The sequence below is a fragment of the Emydura macquarii genome, unplaced genomic scaffold (assembly GCF_026122565.2).
Source record: "Emydura macquarii macquarii isolate MOO-44397 ecotype Brisbane River unplaced genomic scaffold, CSIRO-AGI_Emac_v2 contig_1263, whole genome shotgun sequence".
Lineage (NCBI taxonomy): Eukaryota > Metazoa > Chordata > Testudines > Chelidae > Emydura > Emydura macquarii.
Window position 1 is genome coordinate 367,146 of NW_027131400.1, and position 21,631 is coordinate 388,776.

Below are 21,631 nucleotides of genomic sequence, written 5' to 3' on the forward strand. Positions count from 1 at the left end.
GTCAAGCAGTTTGTTGCTTATATTGTAACCTGACCCCAGTTGATGGGATAAGGGAATGAAGAGGAAGGTTCATGTTGGAGATTATATACTTTATTGTTCCTGTTTTAAAAAATAAGGCTGTTTGAAGCTGGGATTTGTGAAGAAGCCTGAGGGAGTTAGGGGCCCAACTCCCATTGACAGTGAATGTGCCTACCTGTCTTAGATTGTTTGAAAATCCCACTCTGAAAATTTAAAGTTATTTTAAGTCATAATAGTGCAGCATGGCTTTAGTATGTTTCTTAAGGTGCAAATGAAGATGCAACTTGTGTATTTTATTTAAATTTGATCTTTTGGAAGGTTAAATATGGAATAGTTAGGGTTCTTCCTACTGATAATGCTACCCTTGGAGCATTTTAGCAGTGAATCTGGAACACTCCGTATAATACATAAGACCAGGTGGATATAATTTACTTAGCTTTTCAAAAGACTTGATGAGGTCCCTCAAAATGGATTATTTAAGGGAAAAATAGAAACATTTGGACAAAGGACAAGTTCTGTTGCGAATGGTTTGTGATAGGAACAAGAATAAATGTAAAAGTCTGTTAGGACCAGCATTATTTAATATTTTATTAATAATTTGATTAAGAAATTGGGCAGCATTCAGACTCCTCCCTCTGTAGTTTTCCTATGTTATAATGAAAAGTAAAATTAAACTTACTGTACTATTTTATTTATTTGTTTACTAGAAAATAGCAGTGTGAAAATAACACCAACAGGAACTCTAATATTCAGACACTTCAAATACGACATGAGTGGAGTTTACACTTGTTCCCTCGTTTTTAAACCAACTGCAGAGCAGGCTGAAAAAAACTATTTGCTCAAATACATCATTTATGGTAAGAGAGCAAAACAGTGAATTTACAGTACAAAAACATCTTTTCTTTCACTTTTAAAATGTAGGTTGATGTTTTGACATTCTGATAGGCTAGATTAATTTAAATTAATTGGAGTTGCAGCATTCTGTACCTCTTAATAAATTGTTGTTAATTGTCACCAGAGAATTCATGGAATGGCATTTACAGTGCCTTAAAAGAAATTTTCTGGAGTTTTGATTGAGAAATTGTTAAGCATAGCTCTCTGCTTTGAAAAGGAGACATGAAACATAACTGGAAAATAGAAGATTGAAAAACTGGGTGGGAGAAAATCCTTAAAAATCATGCCAAAGTAATTTCATTTCATGCTGAATTTTTTTTAAACTCCGTATTCCTAGGACTCTGGGAGAATCACTTGGACACAGACTTTACACCAATGTAAAGCTCTGATTCAGTTTTGTTTTTACAATGTAAAATAAGTCCTGCTCTTCTGAGTGAATATTGTATAATGAAATATAAAGTGTTAGCATTTTTTTAAAGAGCATGCTAATTCTGCTTCATTGTTCAGAGTAAATTTTGTTGCATAATATAGCAGAATACCCCAGGATTCTGCTAAAATAGAATTTTTCTGTAATATTTGTATCTTTTCATTACCAGATCCCCTTTTCTTCTCTTAAGGCATGATTCTACTCAAACTGAAGCCAATAACAAAACTTCGATTGACCTTAGTGGGACCTAAGTTGAAGCCAGTGTTAGCCTAGAAACATCGAGTAGAACAGAATAGGCCAAATTAATTTGTGAAATTAAATTAATTGAATTTGGCCCATTATCTCCAACCTTAAGGAAAAAAAAAGAATCTGTGTTAGTAGTTTGTTAGCTTGCTGAATACAGCTGAAAATGGGGAACTCCTTTGAATTTTGATTTTTCATGATCAAAATGCTGAAAAATTTCATTCCTAGCATCTGTTTTCTAATGTTATCCTCCAGTCTTCCTGCAACTTTCTTGTTCCCCACAACAAGGCTCCAATCTAAATATCAGAAAACAAAATGACTTATGTAAATGTATAGGGCTTCCAGAATATACAGGTCCTGGGCAGATATGCTCTCCCAATGTACAGTAATAACTTGTATATAATGTATAAATATGTTAAAATACATAATGGTATGATTTAAACAATTTCAGAATTAATATTGGATACTGCATTATGAACAAGCAGTGAACGGTATAGTGAGTCAACTTTAAATGGGTAGCAGTACACATCACATTTTTTGTATGACATGTTTTTAAGCCAGCTACCTGGGTTCTCCACTGCCTCCACATTTTCTTTTCCCTTGTCCATGTACTCTTTATGTCCCTGATTTTTCCATTCTCCCCCTTCCCTGTTCCTTCATTCCCTACTATTCTGACACCTCCCCACTTCAGTTTATTTAGCTTCAATTATTTGCTGTCTCCACATGATCCATCCATTTAATCTCAGTGACCCCTACTGTCTTCTTGGCCCCCTTCACTATGTGATCACTATGTGATCATAAGGAGCTAGGGGGAGCTAACGTCTGTTCAGTACAGATTGCACCAGAAGAGACTCTCCTCATCCTCCTCTGCCATATCAGCTATTCAGCAGGATCAGCAGAGAGAGAGAGTGATCGAGAGAGAGCAGCTGCTGAGCCTGTACTCAATTGCTAGAGCTTCCTTGATTCTTCTCTCCCAAAATAAGATGGTCTTGAAAACCTTTAAAATAGCTTTTGTCATTCTCACTAGAAGGTGCAAAATACTGTATTATAATTGAATGCAATTGTGATGAATTGCACCTCATGTTGAAATGTCTTCTGAATCTATTATCTTTAGGTTCCTTCATATTCTTAAGCATTTGTACTATAGTCTCTTCATTTCTTGAATGTGAAACAAAAAATGTATAGGGGCTTTGTCCTTGTTAGCTTGGCTTGTTAGGATATGTTTTGCAAAGTGAAAGGTGATATTTATCTATGGAAATAAGTAGGAATGATTAATTATAAACAAAGTATTTTCCATTGTTCTGTGACACATGAATCCTTCATTAACATTTCTATGGGGATGTAAATCAATTTTGCTTATGAACAACAGCTTTAAATTAATGACTTGACTTTGACAAAAATATTGTCTCTTTTTAACTTAACCTTCATGTTTCAATGAGAGCCTCTCAGTATCTTATATTTTCTTTCACTTGCAGCTTATTCTGATCCTAACTTTTACTATGAGTTTACAGCCCGGTATCATGCAGCCCCCTGCAACAGTATCTACAATATTTCTTTTGAGAAGAAGTTGCTTCAAATATTAAGCAAACTTGTTATTGAACTTTCTTGTGAGGTTACTTTGCTCAAGTCAGAGTGCCATCATGTAAAAATGCAGAAAGCAGGTCTACAAAATGAAATCTTCTTTACTTTTACAGGTAAAAATTACTGATCTTTTAAAGAATGCTTAGTGTTTTCATGGTGAAGCAAAGTTTATTTCATGGAATATCTTCACTACTTGTATTGAAAGAATTTTATATGTTTAATTCATAAAGAAGTATCTATATTTTAACAAAATACACAAATATTTTATGTGGTAAATCCATGTAAATTCTGAAAATGCAGATGTCTGACTCCAAAAAATATGTGCTTCACAATAGCCCATGGCCACAACGTTTTAGTTGGTCTCATCATAGAGTAAGATTTTGACCCCTGATCTGTGCCCACACAGTGAAGAAAAGGGCTATAATAAGTCCCCTTACTTTCTTGTGCTTAAATATTCATATTATGAGGAGCAGCACAGTGGGAGAGCAGTGTTATTGCGCCTCCTATGCATATGTGTAGAGGAAGGGAAGCCATGGTTGAGGAGTTAGCAAAACCATACTGCGCTCACCCCCTCCCCCCCCCAATGCCCAGGGGAAGTAGTCTGTGCCAGGTCTGTGGCTGATGTGGACTGTTTTCCATGAAACAAGGAGGGACCACTGTGTGAATGTGAGTCACAGTACAGTTCCTGTTCTTCTCCTGGTGCTTTCTAAATGACAAGGCTTGTGGCAAAGCCTTAATGATTCAACTGTCTGCTACTGGTTTTACTCCAAAATTAACTGGGTAGGAGGTATAGTGGATTGAAGGGCCCTAAAGCACATAGTGTGGTTAAATAATCCATCCCTCTGCCTCCAGTCTGCTTCAGCACAGATTGTGTTGTGTTGGAATAAAACTATTTTGCTCAAGCTTTACTCCATTTTCCATGATTTGGCACTGGGTGGAGAGCTGAGGAAATAATAAAGACTATAATTCACCTTCAGTATGTATGTTATAAGAAAAAGTTGTCAAGGATTGCTACCTGAAACGATCACGAAGAGATGAGAAAATAACTATACTAATTGATTCCCATTCTTTGGTCCAGGCTTCAAGCACGTGGCCAGAAGGGAATTTCTGTAGCATAAAGTTACAGCTTGTGCTGGGGCATTACAAACAGCTCCTGCAGAACAGCTATGGAGATACAAGGTGCCTTCGATGGTCAGTTCCTTTCTTGTTACAGCTGGTGAAGATGCTTCTAGTGGTTGCTGTGCTGGCTCTGCCTTGGCTGTCTTGCGTATCTTGTAATTTGACAGCTGTCGTAATTTCTCCTTTAAATTCATTGGACAATTAAATCCTAGAACTAACAAAGGAAATTTTGTCCTGTACCGTTCCTGGTGGCTCCACACGCTTTCCTAATCCTTGTTAGGAATCTATCTCATAAGAAAATAAGATTCAGAGGTCTTGATCCACAAAGGATTTAGGTTCTTAACTGTAACTTAACTGTAACCAAAAATTAGATTCTGAAAACCACCACTCAGCTGTTGTCTAACCCTGTAGTCTTCTAAAGTCTCTGTGTGCCTAGGATTCTGCATGTGCAAAATTTCCTGTCCCAGTGGGATCTGCAAATTAGGCATTCTGCACCTGTCTCATCTGCAGAGCATTATCCAGTAGGTGTCAATGGAGGAGGAGATGGTAGTAATACCCCTTAAATCCTGTAGTCAGGTGGTTAGAGAACTCACTCAGGATGTAAGAGATGTACAGGGATTTGTACTCACTATTTCTTTGAGTGCTTGCTCATGTCCATTCCATGTTAGGTGTGTGTGCACGTCACATGCACCAGTGCGAGAGATTTTTCCCTCAGTGGTATTCATAGGGCCGACTGTCTGCAGTGGTGCGTGTACACGCCAGTATATACCGTGTCACCAGTCCCTCTCCCTCTCAGTTCCTTCTTACCATCTGTGACGGTGCGGGAATGTCCTTGCCTTGGCAAGCAACTCTTCAGTGGTTTTCTTCTTTATCCTTACACTGTATAGTTTTATTGTTCAAATCAGTGTGCAGTTAACAGTTTTAGAATCGGAGTTGAAAGGGACCTCAGGAGGTCATCTAGTCCAACCCCCTGCTCAAAGCAGGATTAACCTCAGCTAAATAATCCCAGCGAGGGTTTTGTCAAGCTGCAGCTTAAAAACCTCTAAAGATGGAGATTCTACCACCTCTCTAGGTAACCCATTCCAGTGCTTCACCACCCTCCTAGTGAAAAACTTTTTCCTAATGTCCAACCTAGATCTCCACCACTGCAATTGAGACAGTTGCTCAATTTGAGACAGTTGCTTCTTGTTCTGTCATCTGCCAGTTTTAGTGGTTTAGGGGAGATACGTTCACGGGATAGTCAGGGGGATGGGGCATGCCCTGCTCCCAGGGCTTCAAGCCTTTTGCAACCTGCAAAAAACCAATGCCTATGAATGACCCTCACCAGAGCTGTGTCAAGTGTCTGGGTGAGGTGTATATAAAAGAAGTGCAGGATCTGCAGGAATTTCCGGCACTGCACGAAGGAACGCGATATTAGATTGAGAGCTGTCCTCATGGAATTGTGTCTCAGACCGATGTCCAATCTGGGCCGATCAGACACTGCCCCTAGTACATTGGCATCAACATGGAGTGCTACCCCAGCACCTATATTGGCACCGGGCTTATCCCTGCACTGGTCACCATCACTGGTGCTGAAGAAGCGAGATAGGAAAAGCCATGCCAACAGAGGGCGCTCCCCACCTAAACTGAGCAAGTTGGGAGAGGACAATGAGCCAAGATCCGCATTGGGCCACTCGTCTCCCCTGGAAACCGATGTGGCTGTGGCATCACATCCTAGAGCTCCCAGCCCTCCTTGGAACCCTCCTGCAATGCCTGGTAGTGGCAGGGTCCCCTGGCAGCTGACATCCCATCTGCCCCTGAGGCCTTTCAGGCAGCTGTGGACTTACTCTCCTTCCTGATACCGCCCAGCCCCTGGGATGACACACCTGGACGCTGGGGCATCATACCTGGCCAATCAGCTAAAAGCCGTTCAAGGGGGGCAAGCCCATGACAGGGGCCCTGCTTGTATCACTGTTGTCCTCATGACTCTAGGGCCCACTTGCCAGTCCTGCGGTATCGATCACCTGATCAACGGCATGGAACATTGAGGTCCAGGCATTGATCCCCTGACTCGATATCACAGTCTAGGGATTGCTCACATTTGTCGCCGCAATATTGGCACCCTGGAGATTTTCAGCACCGACTGCCTGAGTCTTGGCACTGCTCCCTGGCACCGGAGTACTGCGCCCAGTGCAGTAGGGAGCCAGAGGCAAAAATGGCACTGCTCTGCTCATCTGCCTCCGACTCTGAGGCCCTGGTCATTCCCCCACAGCCGCAGGCTTCCCCCTCTCCATTCCACCAAGTTCCTGGCCACCAACACAATGGACTGGCCCTTGCAGTTTTGGAACCCAGTGGGGTTTCCCAGGATCCTAGAACCAGTCCATCTTGGGAACTTCAGAGCATTGTTCTGCGACCATATCACAGCCTCCTCTGGAATTGGACGACGAGCTGAGTCAGGCAGAAGGGATGCCAGTGTCCCTCCAGAAGGAAGAAATCCAAGTCACAGAGGAACTTTCACGTACCTGTCCATTACCAGCATCCTCCTCCACATTGCCAGATGAGGCAGTGTGAGGTCCTCCAACCACAGTCCCCCAGGACGATTTTAGAGCCCACCAGGAACTCCTCAAAGAGATGGCTGACAACCTGGGTTTGGAGGTGGAAGAGATGAAGGACCCAGCTGACTTGCTATTTGACATCCTGTTGGCGGCAACCCCTTCGAGGGTGGCCCTCCCTGTTCATGAAGGAGTCATAAAATTGGTGAAGGCCCTGTGGCAAAACCCCTTCCTGTCTGCTCCCCAATGTCTAAACGGGCAGAGAAAAAGTATGACATACCGGCAAAAGGCTTTGAATGCTTATACTCCTACCCTTCTCCAGGATCCTTGGTAGTGTCAGCAGCCAATGAAAGTGACAGGCAGGGGCAGTTGAGCTCAACTTCTAAAAATTAAGAGGCAAAGAAACTGGACCTCTTTGGGTGCAAAATTTATTTGACTGCATGTCTACAACTTCACATTTTGAACCAGCAGGCCCTGTTGGGGAGATATGCTTTTAATGTCTGGCATTCAATGTCCAAATTTGCTGGCTCTTTGCCCAAGATGTTCTAAACCAGTGTTCCAGGCCATTCTGGATGAAGGAGAATCAATAGCGAAGGCTTCTCTCCAGGTGATCTCCGATGCTGCAGACTCAGCAGCCAGAACCATGGCGTTGGCAGTATCGAGGAGGGCTTCATGGCTACAATCATCTGGTCTGTCGGTGGAGATCCAGCAGTCCATCCAGGACCTCCCCTTCGACGGCACTGCCCTCTTCTCTGATCAGACAGACGCCAGGCTTCATGGTCTTAAAGACTCAAGGGCCACACTACGCTTCCTGGGGTTATAAATTCCCCAGGTTGCAAGGAAGCACTTCCGGCCTCAGCACCAGCAATGGTTTGTGAGTCACTCCAGGAGCGAACCCTATAGAAAGAGGAACACACACTTTAGATGCCGTCAAAACCAACCTTTCTTGGCACCTCAGCCAACCCCAAGCCGCTACCCATCGGGTGGCAGAGAGAACTTTTGAAGGTGTGCCCAGGAGCGACTTAGCAGTCTCAGGACAGGATACATCTCCGCTTCTTTTCTTGAACTGCCTTTCTCCTTTCCTCCATGCATGGTCAGTGCTAACATCGGACAAGTGGGTCCTAAGCACCATCGCAGCAGGCTACACCCTTTAATCTATTTCTGCCTCTCCTTCCACCGCCATCCCCATCCCTCTCACGAGCAACTTCTCGTCCAGAGGTACAAATCCTTTTGCGGGTCAGAGCAGTAGAGGAAGTTCCCCTACGTCTAAGAGTGAAGGAGTTTTACTCCCATTACTTTCTGATCCCAAAAGCCAAAGGAGGCTTGAGATCCATACTGGATTTGCGACATCTCAACAAGTATCTCAAGAAACTGAAATTCTGCATGGTTTCCAGGATCCAGGGCCTAAAGGATGCGTATTTTTATACAGTAGGCAGCATGTGGCAGCAATCCTCCCTCCTTGGCCCCTTGCACTCCCAGAGGTGCTGGCAGGACCCAGGACTCTTGTGGGCAAAACTTGGGCCACATTGGTGCACAGGGTGTGGCCCTTTAAAACTCCTCCAGAGTGCAGCGTGCAGGCAGCAGCTTGGACTCTGGCTCCCACTCCAGGGAGGTGAGTACCTAGGGTGGGATTGTGAGAACCAAGTCTATGCTGTGTCTCGACAAGAGGTAGACTGATGCAAGCCATATTTGGAGGGGCCTGAGACAGAGATTCACATGTTGTACCACTGAAGTGCACACTGCCATGTGGCCCAACAGCCTGAGATAAACCCTTGCAGTGGTGGTGGGCGGGGTGGTAGTGACCTGACAGATCAAATCCAATAAGGCCTGGCATCTGGCTTGAGGTAGAAACACTCTGGCTCGTGTGGAGTTGAGGAGAGCTCTGATGAACTCTATCTTCTGTACAGGCCCTAATGTGGACTTCTGTTTGTTTATCAGCAGGCCCAGGTTTTAGCAAGTCACCTGCAGCACCTCAGTATTGTTGAGGCAAGGCTAAATCTGAATCCCAACCCCTGAGGTAAGCAGCCACCACCACCATGCATTTTGTAAATACCCTTGGAGCGATTAAGAGGCCAAAGGGAAGGGCTGCAAACTGGTAATGGTTGTCTCCCACTACGAACCATAGGAAGCACCTATGACCCTGGAAAATGGAAATACAGTAGAACCTCAAAGATACAAACACTGGAGTTACTAACTGACTGGTCAACTGAATACCATGTGGAACCAGAAGTAAGCAATCAGGAGCAGCGTGCCGGGGAAGGGCGGGGTGAGGGAAGGAAGGGAGAGGGAGCAAGTACCATAACTGTGCCTGTATTGCATCTTAAAAGGTTGGCACATTTGGGTTTCCTGTCTTCAACTCCACATGCCATGTGAAAGGCAGCCACTTACAGATAGGAGGTGAAGAGACTGTGGTTCACAGACACTGTTGTGAGCCCCTGCTGCCATCCCAAGGCAGTCCGAGCATACAGAGCAGAAGCAGCTTGGGGTCTGCGCTGTTTCATGTAAGCCAAGAATGCTATTTCACCCCACTGGGACGGGGACACTGTTTTCACCACCACCCCCCATCAGGAAGGAGACAAGTTTGTAAGCTCTGAGCACGGGAAAGAAGTTGAGGCATCCTGAGCTGCTGATATTGCAAGGGAAGTTGCCAGCACTAGGATGGGAACTGCTGCTGTTACAGCCTGGTGGGTAATTCCTTCTAATGTGATAGAAGGAGTTCCCTTCGAAGCCTAGTGCCCTTCACTTACCTTGGTATTGGATGCCTCAGACCTGAACTGGAGAGCGCACCTTGGCCATCACAGGACACAAGGCTTCTGGTCCTCTGAGGAGCTGATGCTGCATATAAATGTCAGGGAGCTCAGAGCAATTCACCTAGCCTGCGAGTTTTTCCTCCCTCAGAAGTCGGGAAGGGCAGTGTGTGTGCTGATGGACAAGACTGCAGCAATGTACTTCATCAACAAGCAAGGAGGTGCATGATCTTCAGCACTGTGTCAGGAAGCGCTCATTCTATGGGACTTCTGCGTGGGGCATGTGATCACCTGGAAGCCTCTCAACTCCTGGAGGTTAAGAACTCACTGGTGGATCACCTCAGCAGGTCATAGAATCATAGAATATTAGAGTTGGAGGGGACCTCAGGAGGTCATCTAGTCCAACCCCCTGCTCAAAGCAGGACTAACCTCAGCTATATCATCCCAGCCAGGACTTTGTCAAGCCTCATCTTAAAAACCTCTAAAGATGGAGATTCCACCACCTCCCTAGGTCACCCATTCCAGTGCTTCACCACCCTCCTAGTGAAAAACTTTTTCCTAATGTCCAACCTAGACCTCCCCCTGCAACTTGAGACTGTTGCTCCTTGTTCTGTCATCTGCCACCACCGAGAACAGCCTAGCCCCATCCTCCCTGGAACCCCCTTTCAGGTAGTTAAAGGCTGCTATCAAATCCCCCCTCATTCTTCTCTTTTGCAGACTAAACAAGCCCAGTTCCCTTAGCCTCTCCGCATAAATCTTGTGGTCCAGTCCCCTGATCGTTTTTGTTGCCCTGCGCTGTACTCTCTCCAACTTGTCTACATCCTTTTTGTAGTGGGGGGCCGAAAACTGGACACAAGACTCCAAATGCGGCCTCACCAATGCCAAATAGAGTGGAATAATCACTTCCCGCGTCCTGCTGGCAATGCCCCTCCTAATGCAGCGCAATATGCTGTTAGCCTTCTTGTCAACCAGGGCACACTGCTGACTCATATCCAGCTTTTTATCCACTGTTACCCCCAGGTCCTTTTCTGCAGAACTGCTGCCTAGCTCATTGGTCCCCAGTTTATAGCGGTGCATGGGATTCTTCCTTCCTAAGTGGAGGACACTGCACTTTTCTTTGTTGAACCTCATTAGATTTCTTTTGGCCCAATCCTCCAGTTGTTTAGGTCCTTCTGTATCCTATCCCTACCTTCCAGGGTATCTACCACTCCCCCCAGCTTAGTGTCATCTGCAAACTTGCTGAGGGTGCAATCTACCCCATCTTCCAGATCATTAATGAAGATGTTGAACAAAACCAGCCCCAGGACCAACCCCTGGGGAACTCCGCTTGTGACCGGTTGCCAGCTAGACATGGAGCCATTGATCACTACTCGTTGAGCCCTATGCTCTAGCCAGTTCTCCATCCATTTTATAGTTCATTCATCCAACTCATACTACTTTAACTTGCTGATAAGAATACTGTGAGAGACCGTATCAAAAGCTTTGCTAAAGTCAAGGTATATCACATCCACCGCCTTCCCTACATCCACAGAGCCAGTCACCTCATCATAGAAAGCAATCAGGTTGGTCAGGCATGACTTTCCTGTGGTGAATCCATGTTGACTGTTCCTGATCACCTTCCTCTCTTCCAAGTGCCTTAAAATGGATTTCTTAAGGACCTGCTCCATGATTTTTCCAGGGATTGAAGTGAGGCTGACCAGTCTGTAATTCCCTGGATCCGCTTTCCTCCCTTTTTTGAAGATGGGCACTATATTTGCTTTTTTCCAGTCCTCAGGGACCTCCCCCTGTTGCCACAAGCTTTCAAAGATAATAGCCAATGGTTCTGAAATCACCTTAGCCAATTCCCTCAGCACCCTCGGGTGTATTGCATCTGGCCCCATGGACTTGTGTATGTCCAATCCTTCTAAATAGTCTTGGACCTGTTCCTTCAGCACTGCGGAATGTTCGCCTCCTTCCCATTCTGTGCCACCCAGTGCAGTACTCTGGGAGCTGACCTTGACTGTGAAGACAGAGGCAAAAAAGGCATTGAGTACCTCAGCTTTCTCCACATCCTCTGTCACTAGGTTGTGTTCTTCATTCTCTAAGTGGCCCACACTTTCCCTAATCTTCCTCTTGTTGGCAACATGCCTGTAGAAACTCTTCTTGTTCCCCTTTATGTCCTTTGCTAGCTGCAACTCCAATTGTGCTTTGGCCTTCCTGATTTCATTCCTGCATGTTCGAGCAGTGTTTTTATAATCCTCCCTAGTCATCTGACCAAGCTTCCACTTCTTGTAAGCTTCTTTTTTGTGTTTAAGTTCACCAAAGACTTCTTTGTTAAGCCAAGCTGGATGCCTACCATATTTGCTATTCTTTCTGCACATCGGGATAGTTTGCTCCTGTGCCCTCAATAAGGTCTCTTTAAAATACAGCCAGCTCTCTTCGATTCCTTTCCCCCTCATATTAGCCTCCCAGGGAATCCTGCCCATCTTCCTTCTCTCACACCTTGAGGTGACCAGAATGATCTTCCAGAAGTGGGGGACTCCCTGAGTGGATCTGTTTGCGACCAGGCAGAACAGGAAGTGTCAGCAGTTCTGCTCCTTGAGAGTGCATGGCCAGTGCCTTTCTCCTTCGGTGTTTGGGGGGCCTCCTGTACACCTTTCCTCCAATTCTTCTTATCCATCAGGTTCTCATAACAATCAAAAGGGACAGAGCACAGGTTATAATGATTGTACCAGCGTGGCCACATCAGCACTGGTTTGGCATACTGCTGGACCTGGCAATGACCTCAAGTCTGGATGCTCCGGGAGCATCCAAGGTGATCTTGCAAGATCACGGTCTGCTGCTGCACCCAAACTTGGTCTCCTTGCACCTGACAGTGTGGATGTTTCCTGACTGAAGCAGGAGGAACAGTCTTGTTCGGCTCAGGTCCAAAGAGTCTTACTAGAGAGCAGGAAACCTTCCACTAGAGTCATTTACCTGACAAAATAAACGTTTCTCCAGCTGGGCGAGGGAGCATGAACTCTCCCCATCTCGAGCCCTTTACTATCCATCCTGGAATACTTATTTTTTCTGAAGCAGCAAGGCCTAGTGCTGTGTTCGCTCAAGGTACATCTAGCAAGTATCTTGGCATTTCACATGCAGGTCCAGGATAGTTTGGTCTTTTCAAATGAAATGACAGATTCCTGAAGGGCCTAGAAAAGCTTTTCCCACAAGTCAGAGATCCAGTCCCTCCATGGGACCTTAACTTGGTTATTTCCAAGCTTACAGGCCACCTTTTGAGCCTATAGCATCTGTTTCCTGGAAAGTCGCCTTCCTGGTGGCAGTTACATCAGCGAGGTGTGTCTTGGAGATCAAAGCCCTGACTTCAGAACTTCCCTACACTGTATTTTATAAATACAAGATTCAGTTGAGGCTCCATCCGGAGTCTTTGCCCAAGATTTCCCTGCCACTGTTCTTTCCCAAGCCTCACAGCTGTCAGGAGGAACTGTCACAGTGTAGACGTCAGTTGGGCATTGGCATTTTATATAGAAAGGACTCAACCTTTCCAGAAGTCAACTCAACTCTTCATAGCGGTTTCTGATCATATGAAAGGCCGTCCAGTTTCATCACAAAAAATTTCCTCTGGGATTACCTCCTGCATATATGCTTGTTATGAGCAGGCTAAGGTCACGACCCCAGCGTCTCTGACAGCCCACTCTACGAGAGCTCAGACTTCCTCGGCAGTTTTCTTAGCCCAAGTACCAATACAGGTTATCTGCAAGGCTTCAACTTGGTCCTCTGTGTGCATACCTTCGCGTCCCAATATGCTGTTGTACAGCAGGCATGAGACGATGTGGGTTTTGGCAGGGTGGTTTTGTAAACTGCACATCCATGAACCTGCTGGCTTACCTCCAGAGGTACTGCTTGTCAGTCACCTAATGTAGAATGGACATGACAAGCACTCACAGAAGGGTAGTAACTGTCTTTTCTTCTTCTACTGTTGTTCTTTGAGATGTGTTGCTCATGTTCATTCCACAACCCGCCCTCCTTCCCCTCTGTCAGAGTTTGGCAAGAAGGAACTAAGAGGGAGTGGGATTGGCGTTGCTCTATATACTGGTGTGTATGTTCACCACTGCAGAGGGTGCTAGATATGTCCCTAAGGATACCACTGAGGGAAAAATCTCTGGCACCAGTGCATGTGGTGCGTACACACACCTAACGTGAAATGGACATGGGCAACACATCTCGAGGAACAACGGTTACCGAATGTTACTGAAGGTTAGTAGCTGTCTTTTCCTCATGTGGAGCAGAAACTCAACCCAGGTCTCCCTATTTCTAATCCCTGAGCTATGGTATTTTGGGATGAAGCTCAGTCTCTCTTGGTAAGTGTTTCACTTTTTGTAAAATACGTAAATATTAATTGGGTTGCGGGGGGAGAGAATGACTGACTGTCTAGTTACAGTATTCACCTGGGGTATGGGAGGCCTGTGTTCAAGTCCCTGTTCAACCATAGGCTGAATGGGGTTTTGAACCTGCCTCCCGCACAATCAGGGTGGATGCACTAACCACTGGACTATGTGAGGGGGGTAATTAGCACCACCACCACTTTTTTTGCATGAAAGGACTGACTTGGTTTAGGAACCTGACTCTAGGAGAAAGTTCATAGCTGCGAATCTCAAGCAGAAGGAGGTGCCACCATTTAGGCACCTACCTCCCTTTGAGTGGTGGTGCTTAAGCCTTGCCTCCATTCTCAACATTTCACATTGGCCATCTTAGGCAGGTCCATGCTCAGCATGCTGGCTTTTGTATATCCCATTCTTAGGCCCCTTATTCTCCCCTTATATTGTATAAGGAACCTAGCCCAAGCCTGTGGAATTCCTTAGGCAGCAGGGAACTAAAAGTTAGGCATTGCAGCACTGAGTCCAAGTCCCATTTGTGGATCTAGCCCAGCGTCTCATTCTTCTGTTTATTATCCCCTGGGGAAAAATAAGAAAATATGAGGCATATTGGATCTAAGAAAAGAGATTACTCAGTAGGTTTTGGCTCCCAGTGTAAAGGATGCCTACTTCCATATTTTCATCTGGCTTTCTGATAAAAAACTGAGAGGTTTGGCTTGGATCAAGACCCCTCTCAATATAGGGTGTTTTTCTTCACACATTCTACAGCCTTAAGAATGTTTACCAGGTGTCTGGCTTTTCTGTCAGTAGATGTAAGATGTCAAGGTAGCTGTATCTGTCCCATTCAGGTTACTTGTTGAGAGTTCAGTTTCCAAAAGGGATCCATTCTGCCCTGCCAGGTGTGCAGTGCAGTCTATTCCAGTCAAATGCCAGTGTTAAATATAAGCTTTCACTTTGACAAAAACAGTGGATGTCATAGGATCTATCCTGATTTACAAATCTGCTGCCACTTACCACCTACCAAATGACGGATTCCAAGAAATGCAGAAGGCGATCTCTGTATGGTCTCAGGCTGAAGGAAGCATAACATTCTTCCTGACAAAGAACACTTGCTTAAACCATCTGAGCAGAAAATACAATGCCCAGCATGTGTGGCCACTCAAAGACTGTAGTTCAATTCATTTTTTCAGCTATGAAAAACTGCACAAATAAACCTGATGACCACAAAAGAGAATGCAGAATGTCTTCATACAGGAGTAGCAAAGAACCACATTTTTGAGAGGTGTCTTTCTAATAGATTCACATCAGGAGTTTCTATATTATTTCCTTCCAGTAGCTCCAGTAACTCTTCTGCCATTAGACTGATCTAGACTATGTAGGCAGGACTAAGCCAACATGCAAGTCTCCTAGGCTGTCTGAGGCTTATCAAAATCACAGACTGTATGATCTCTGATGAGAGATTAAGTGGATTAAAATGTGCAAACAAACCTATTTGTGATCTTTCAGGTGTTTGTAGTACCTCAGAGTCTTGGAACATATTTTACAAGTTCTAGGCAGCTTCTAATGCATATTTCAGAAATGTTTCCATTATAGGGCAATGTAAAGCTGTTGCTAGAAGTTCAGTTCATACATTTGCACATTACATATCCTTGACTTGGCAGCTAAATCTAATGCTCACTGCTGAAGAGTAGCACGTCATTCTCTATTTAATTAATATTCTTCAGGACCTCCATCTTATTGAGTTGTTACTGCTTATTAATTTCCCAAGAATGGGGATCTGTACAGGCAGATGATTGCATAAGTGTAATCATTTGCCTATATGGATCCACACTTCTCACATGCTTCATGTCAGAGTTGTATAAGGACTCCTGAGAAAATGGAGAGAACAGAGTGGTAGCTAGGACTGCAGTCCTTCATTATGCGTACAGGCTCAGGTATGAGACACTGATAGAGCATGCATGTTTCACAAGAATATAGATCCATAAGGCAATCATCTTGAAGAATTATAGTTACTGAAGAAATGTTTGTTATATTCTACTGTATCATTCGTCTTTCACTAGAAAGGAACTGATCATTGGAAACACTAGGTATTGTCATGGCTTTTCTTCAGGGGATGCACAAGAAATTCCTTGTAGAGATGATCAGAACTTTGAGGTTTTGGAGTTCCTGCCTGGCCCCACACTCAAAGCATCAACCCAAGAGTGATATATTAAGACCTATACCTTTTATTAAACAGCAACTGCAGTTAAATAATTCTCAAGTGGATTGCTCATCTGAATTGAAAGAATTGGAATATTTACAACATTGGTAGATTTCTAAGATTACTAATTTCCTAGCGATCAAAATCTGCAAATAAGTATTACCCCCAGTTATACTTTTTTGAAAAGGAGATATCAAATAATATTTAAGTGCACCATGGTCTAATTATATGTTCACAAGAGGAAAATTCTGATTGTTTCTTTAAGACATTATTACTAGTCAGACATTTGAACATCCAAAAATTAATTTCTTTATAGTTGCTTCAGGCAGAGTCAGAAATGTAATTTTATAAATTTGAAAAGAAAACCTTAGTTTTATTTTCTGGGGTATTAGCAAGTTTAATGTTGATTTCAGTGTATTTGTTCCTTTGTAAATTAGAGTATGTTTTGTTACAGTTTCTTCTTTAGATACAGAAAAAACGAACAATCCATGTCAGCAAATGAGTTGTGATACTGCTAAAAGATTAAACAAGGTACCATAGATAAAACAAAAAAATGTGAACAGCAAAAAATTATCCAGCTCTTTCTAGCACCAATAAACGGATCCAAATGATGAGTGCACATACCTAACATTTTTAGACTGTAAATGGATGTACCAGTGAGCCCTTAGGCGTAATTTACCACCTATTAATATTGTTTAATTTTTGGTTCGCCATGTGAAAAAGGGTGAATTTGCATTGTGGATCTATTTTGAGAATAGGCTTCAGTTGTTTGATATCAGGTGGTGAGATGATTACAAAGAAGTAAGATAGCGAGTGAAAAAAAGTAGTAAAACAATCAGAGGTTTGAATGTGAAGTATTTTATAAATCTAACTATAGTTTGCAACAAAGCCTGCCTTTACATCATTTGAAAGTAACCCTGGTGGTGTTCTATGGCGTACCCTGACTTTAAATTATGTTACAATAAGACTGACAAGGTTAAATGTTGCTTCCCTTGTTTAATGTATTATTTATAAAAAGATGTAGAGGATGTTTTTCAGAACTATAGACTATTAAGCTACATTTCAAAAGACAAATATTTTGTAGTTTTTTGATAATAGATTCCTAGAACAAAACCTTCAAAATTCAGTTATTTTAGATTTTCACTTCATCTGACAACAGGAAAAATAGGTTTGTGCATTTTTGTATCATTGATATAGTAATGTTTTTTTCTGTTTATATTAGAAATTCAAGTGTATCTATCACTTTCTTTTCCTAGAGATTTGTGAATGACTGGGGAACTGGTAGGATTAATAACATCAGAGAAACCAAGCAAATTAAACATGCTTGAGATTTAAACATTTGGATTGTTTAAAACTCTTTGGACAATGGATCTGTGCCAATTTATGTCAGCTAAGGATCTCCTCCCTCCCTACCCATTAACATCTGTTTATCCAAAATGCCTGAGAAACACTTGGGGGAAAATGTCATTGTTAGAGATGCAACATCCTCTAGCTCTTTAACTGAGGGCTGAAAGAACTCATTAGTCCATATTCAGGTTCTCAAATAAGTACTTCAGCAAAACAAAGAAATGCTAGACTTGACATTCCTGATAATTCTAATGGCAAAAACCAGAATTATAAAATAAAGCCATAGTTTGTTTATGCATCAGTAGAAAACAAACTAAAAGTGTGGCGGGGAGCACAACCCAATATTTTCCCTTTTTTACAAGTCACCTTTAAAGCTTTTCATAAAGCTTGGGTTGCATGAGTGTAACTGAAAGTGAAATTTGCTCTACTGAATTTAGAAAGGTCTCTTAGAGCTTGTCTATATGGAGAGGTAGCGTGCGGCAAGATGGGGTGTAAATTGATAGTGCAGTAGCTTGCTGTGCGTTTACTGGCTATGTGTACCCTTCTATCATGCTCTAAAAGTTTCATAGCAGTAGATAACAAGGAACTATGGAACTGTTTGTGCATGGTAGCAGGGTCCATATGCCAGCTAGTGTATGGTATGTTATTGAGCTGTAGATTTTCACCTCATCTTGCTGCATATTTACTTTCCATATAGACAAGTCCTTTGTTTCTCATCCGGTATGGATAAACCTTGAATTTCTCATCACAGTCAATCTTCCAGATCAGAATTTGAACAGCTTCTCAGTTGTGTAGATTTTGCATTAGCCCAGTTTACTGGGAAATCTAGATTCCTGATACTAAGGAATTGTGTGTAGTTAAGAGAGCATGACGATGAGTAAATTGTGATAACTGTGTGATGTTTATAAATTATAAACCTTACTTTTCTTTAACCTCTTGCCAGTGCTATTTGGATAACACTGTGTTAGGACCAGATTTGTATAACCATTTAAGGCTATAATAACATCCAAATGGTGTGTCCCAAATTTTGCAAAATTAAGGACTGAAACAGAAACCCCAGATGTCATTGAATTTGGCGCAGTTGGTAAAGCTGGCATGTGTGTAAAAGTGAAAGTGATTTATAATGGAATTCCAACTCCACCTTAAGAAAGGAACTTTGGATGAATGCACAGAATGCACATTCTGCCCTAAGGTATGTGTACAGATCTCAGTCATTGTGTCATCTCTTCAGCTGATGTAAAACTCCATTGACTTCTGTGGAACAACAACATTTAACAGCAGCTCGGGATCTGGCCTGTTGTGATTTGAGTGTATGAAGTCAATGGCAGGATTTGACTCCTAGTCAGGCACATTAAACCTGTGCTTAGGCTCTGGGCTCTTCAGTATGGGAATCATGTGATAATATGATGGCATCAATTTGACAGCATCATGCACATATTAAAAAGCTTGAAGAGTATACTGCTGCACAAGGAAGTGTGCTTCACAAGAGGAATTTGAGGATGTGCCTGGGGCATGGATTTCCTTAATCAGCCTTACTGCAAGCGTTTATAATTTAGTTCATTGAGGATATCAGTCCTTACAAAGATCAAATCCAATAAATTCTACAACTTTTTCCTGTGACATCGGTGTTGCAGTAGTATCAGCTTGCTTATTGAGGGTGACTAAGGTAATAGTAAGCCACATCTTAAAGAAATCTTCCCATTCTGTTCTATATTTCCTATTTGGCATCTTTTCCTTTTTTTCTTTGTAATGCCCCCAGGGTTTCAACATTCCCTTTAAATACAAAGTATTCTATTTTCAAACTATTTCTGGGGACAGTGAGCAAACATATTTCACATTCTTAGTCAAGCTCTACTTCTCTTCTTTTACCCTAGTGTTTAAAGACATAGAGCTCTTAATTGTCTGTGCATTCTGAAATCCCCTATTCTTCCTTCTCCTCCCCAAAGAAATCTCTTTTTGTTAATGGCATATCCATTGTTGAGAATGGGCAGTAAATGGGGAAAACAATTAAGTCACCATATTTTAAGAATGCTTACCTTATCTTGTTTGCTGACCACTGACTCACTGCCATTTATTGTATGCCAAAGTGTAGATCCAAAATAGAACTTCGTCATATCTGCTATTTTTCCCCATGGAAACTGGAACTGTGCCTCTTCTAACTTCTCCTTCCTCAGTTCTAAGGACTTGAATCCAAGAGCTGTAACTTGGATCTCTGGTGACATTAAAAGGTTGATCTGGCAAATTCTTGAATCTGTGAGTCTTCTCTGAAGCTTAGAACACCTTGGAGGAAAGACTCCTTGTGTTCTTACATTACATACAAGCATGATGAAAATGTTTGACATTTCAGAAAGATTTGGATGCCCAACGTACATACAAATGGACATTTCTTATGATTGATCTGTTATGAATCCTCTTTAAAAGAACTCAGTTAGATTATAGAGTTTTTTTATAGTAGGATCTGGAAAAGGACTCATATTGAGTTTTTAAAGTATTCAGAATTCAGCGGTTGGTGATATTGAAAGGCCAGTTATGTCCATCCCATACGGAAATGAGAGGTCAAAACAGAGCCACAAATAAAATTCAACATTTGTCAAGTATTTGAACCTGTAATATTAATTTGGCATTGAGTACCTTGTATTTTCCTCCCTATTAAATCTCCATAGCTTCTATTCCTATTACATTTTCTTTCATATGAAGGAATTTTTTCATTGGACATTATTTCTTCAAGTAGACTAGGGAAATTGTAGCACTCTCTTAAAACACTTGTTCATTGTCTTTTACAATGATATATTGGTACTTATAATTGTTCTGAGTTTTCTTTCTGAAAAACCCGAGGCTTCAGTTTTCATATTATGGAGCTGTTGATAGCAGTCCCATAGTTGAGATTGTATAGAGCTTTGCATTCAAATAGGATTAAAATGTCTTTCATACTCAGTGATTTAATTTAGTCTCTGAATTTGACACACTAACTCTTCACAGGACAATTGCATTTTCCATGCAATTTTTTTTATAGTAAATATTTACTAACTTATTCGTAGATATTGTTTTAAAACCATCTTTCAGACGTATCCCTGAAAGTCTTATTTAACTATTCACCACCGCTGCAACAGTTCTTGTACCTAAATATATTTCTTTATACATGCAAACTCCTTTTGGTCCACTGCTGAACATTAAGCAGAGTTTTTGAATGATCAGTCCAAAATGGTGCCTCGGGGTAAAATTTTCAAAAGTGCTTGAGGGCCAGATCTCACTGACTTTGATAAGAGTTAGGCATCCAAATTCCACTGAGAATCTTGACCATAGGCTCTTGGGCCCAGATCCACAAAGGTACTTAGGGTTGCTCTACTCAATGTTGCAACATTAAACCCTAGGTGGCCTGCTGCCTACTGGAATAGAAAGCCCTGAGTTAGGTGCCCACATTGCATGGATACAGTTAGAAGCCAACAAGCTGAGCAGGTAGCTGCGTAAGCTAGCCATGCATGAAATGCAGAAGAAATGGTGTGGTTTAGACCCAGATCCTCAGAAGTGTTTAGATGTGTAATTCTCATTAATGTGGGCCTTTGGTACCTGGCTGATGGGCCAGAGATAGGCATCTTCCTCTGCTTACGAGGCTCAGCTGTAAACTGTCTCTAGAATTAGGTGCCTGAGCCAGGTCATCTGCTTATATAGCCCAAGTCCTAGCAGCCAAGACCACTTGGACAAACTGAGACCTTTCAGCATTGTTAGAGAGAGAGAGAGAGAGAGAGACAGAAGCCAAGAGCTTGGTGGCTAGGATATTCAGTGGGATGGTCTTGGAATTCCTATCTAAAGAAGGCCATCCATCTACCTGTTTTCTATCTGAAGCCATGTGCCCCCAGAGAGGACAGGAAATTCCACTCTCTGGATGTCCAACAAGCCTTTGCTTTCTACCTGCAGAGGAAAAAAATCCTTTAGAAAATCCCCTAAACTATTTCTTTTCTTCGCTAAATATATAACAGCATCTCCTTGCAGAGACATTCTGAGTTGCATCCTGCTTTGTTACGAATTGATAGTGACACCTGCCCAACAGGGTGTGAAAGCACATTCAGTTAGAGCCCAATGAGTTTCTGTAGCTTCATTACATAGTGTCCCTCTTAGAGAGATCTGAGGAGCAGCAAAATGGGGCTCTGTGCATGCCTTTGAAAGGCATT

General features: G+C 42.7%; 1 protein-coding gene across 2 annotated transcripts in view; it reads left to right on the forward strand.

The window, feature by feature from the left end:
• ZPBP (zona pellucida binding protein) overlaps positions 1-21,631 on the forward strand; it is a 73,445-nt gene that overhangs the window by 31,256 nt on the left and 20,558 nt on the right. Inside the window, exons 4-6 of one of the 2 annotated variants that reach the window (XM_067550412.1) lie at positions 726-875; positions 3,058-3,276; positions 16,570-16,646. In XM_067550412.1, coding sequence (XP_067406513.1) covers positions 726-875; positions 3,058-3,276; positions 16,570-16,646 — 446 coding nt within the window. The remainder of the gene's footprint in view (positions 1-725; positions 876-3,057; positions 3,277-16,569; positions 16,647-21,631) is intronic. The other variant, XM_067550413.1, reaches the window with a different exon arrangement.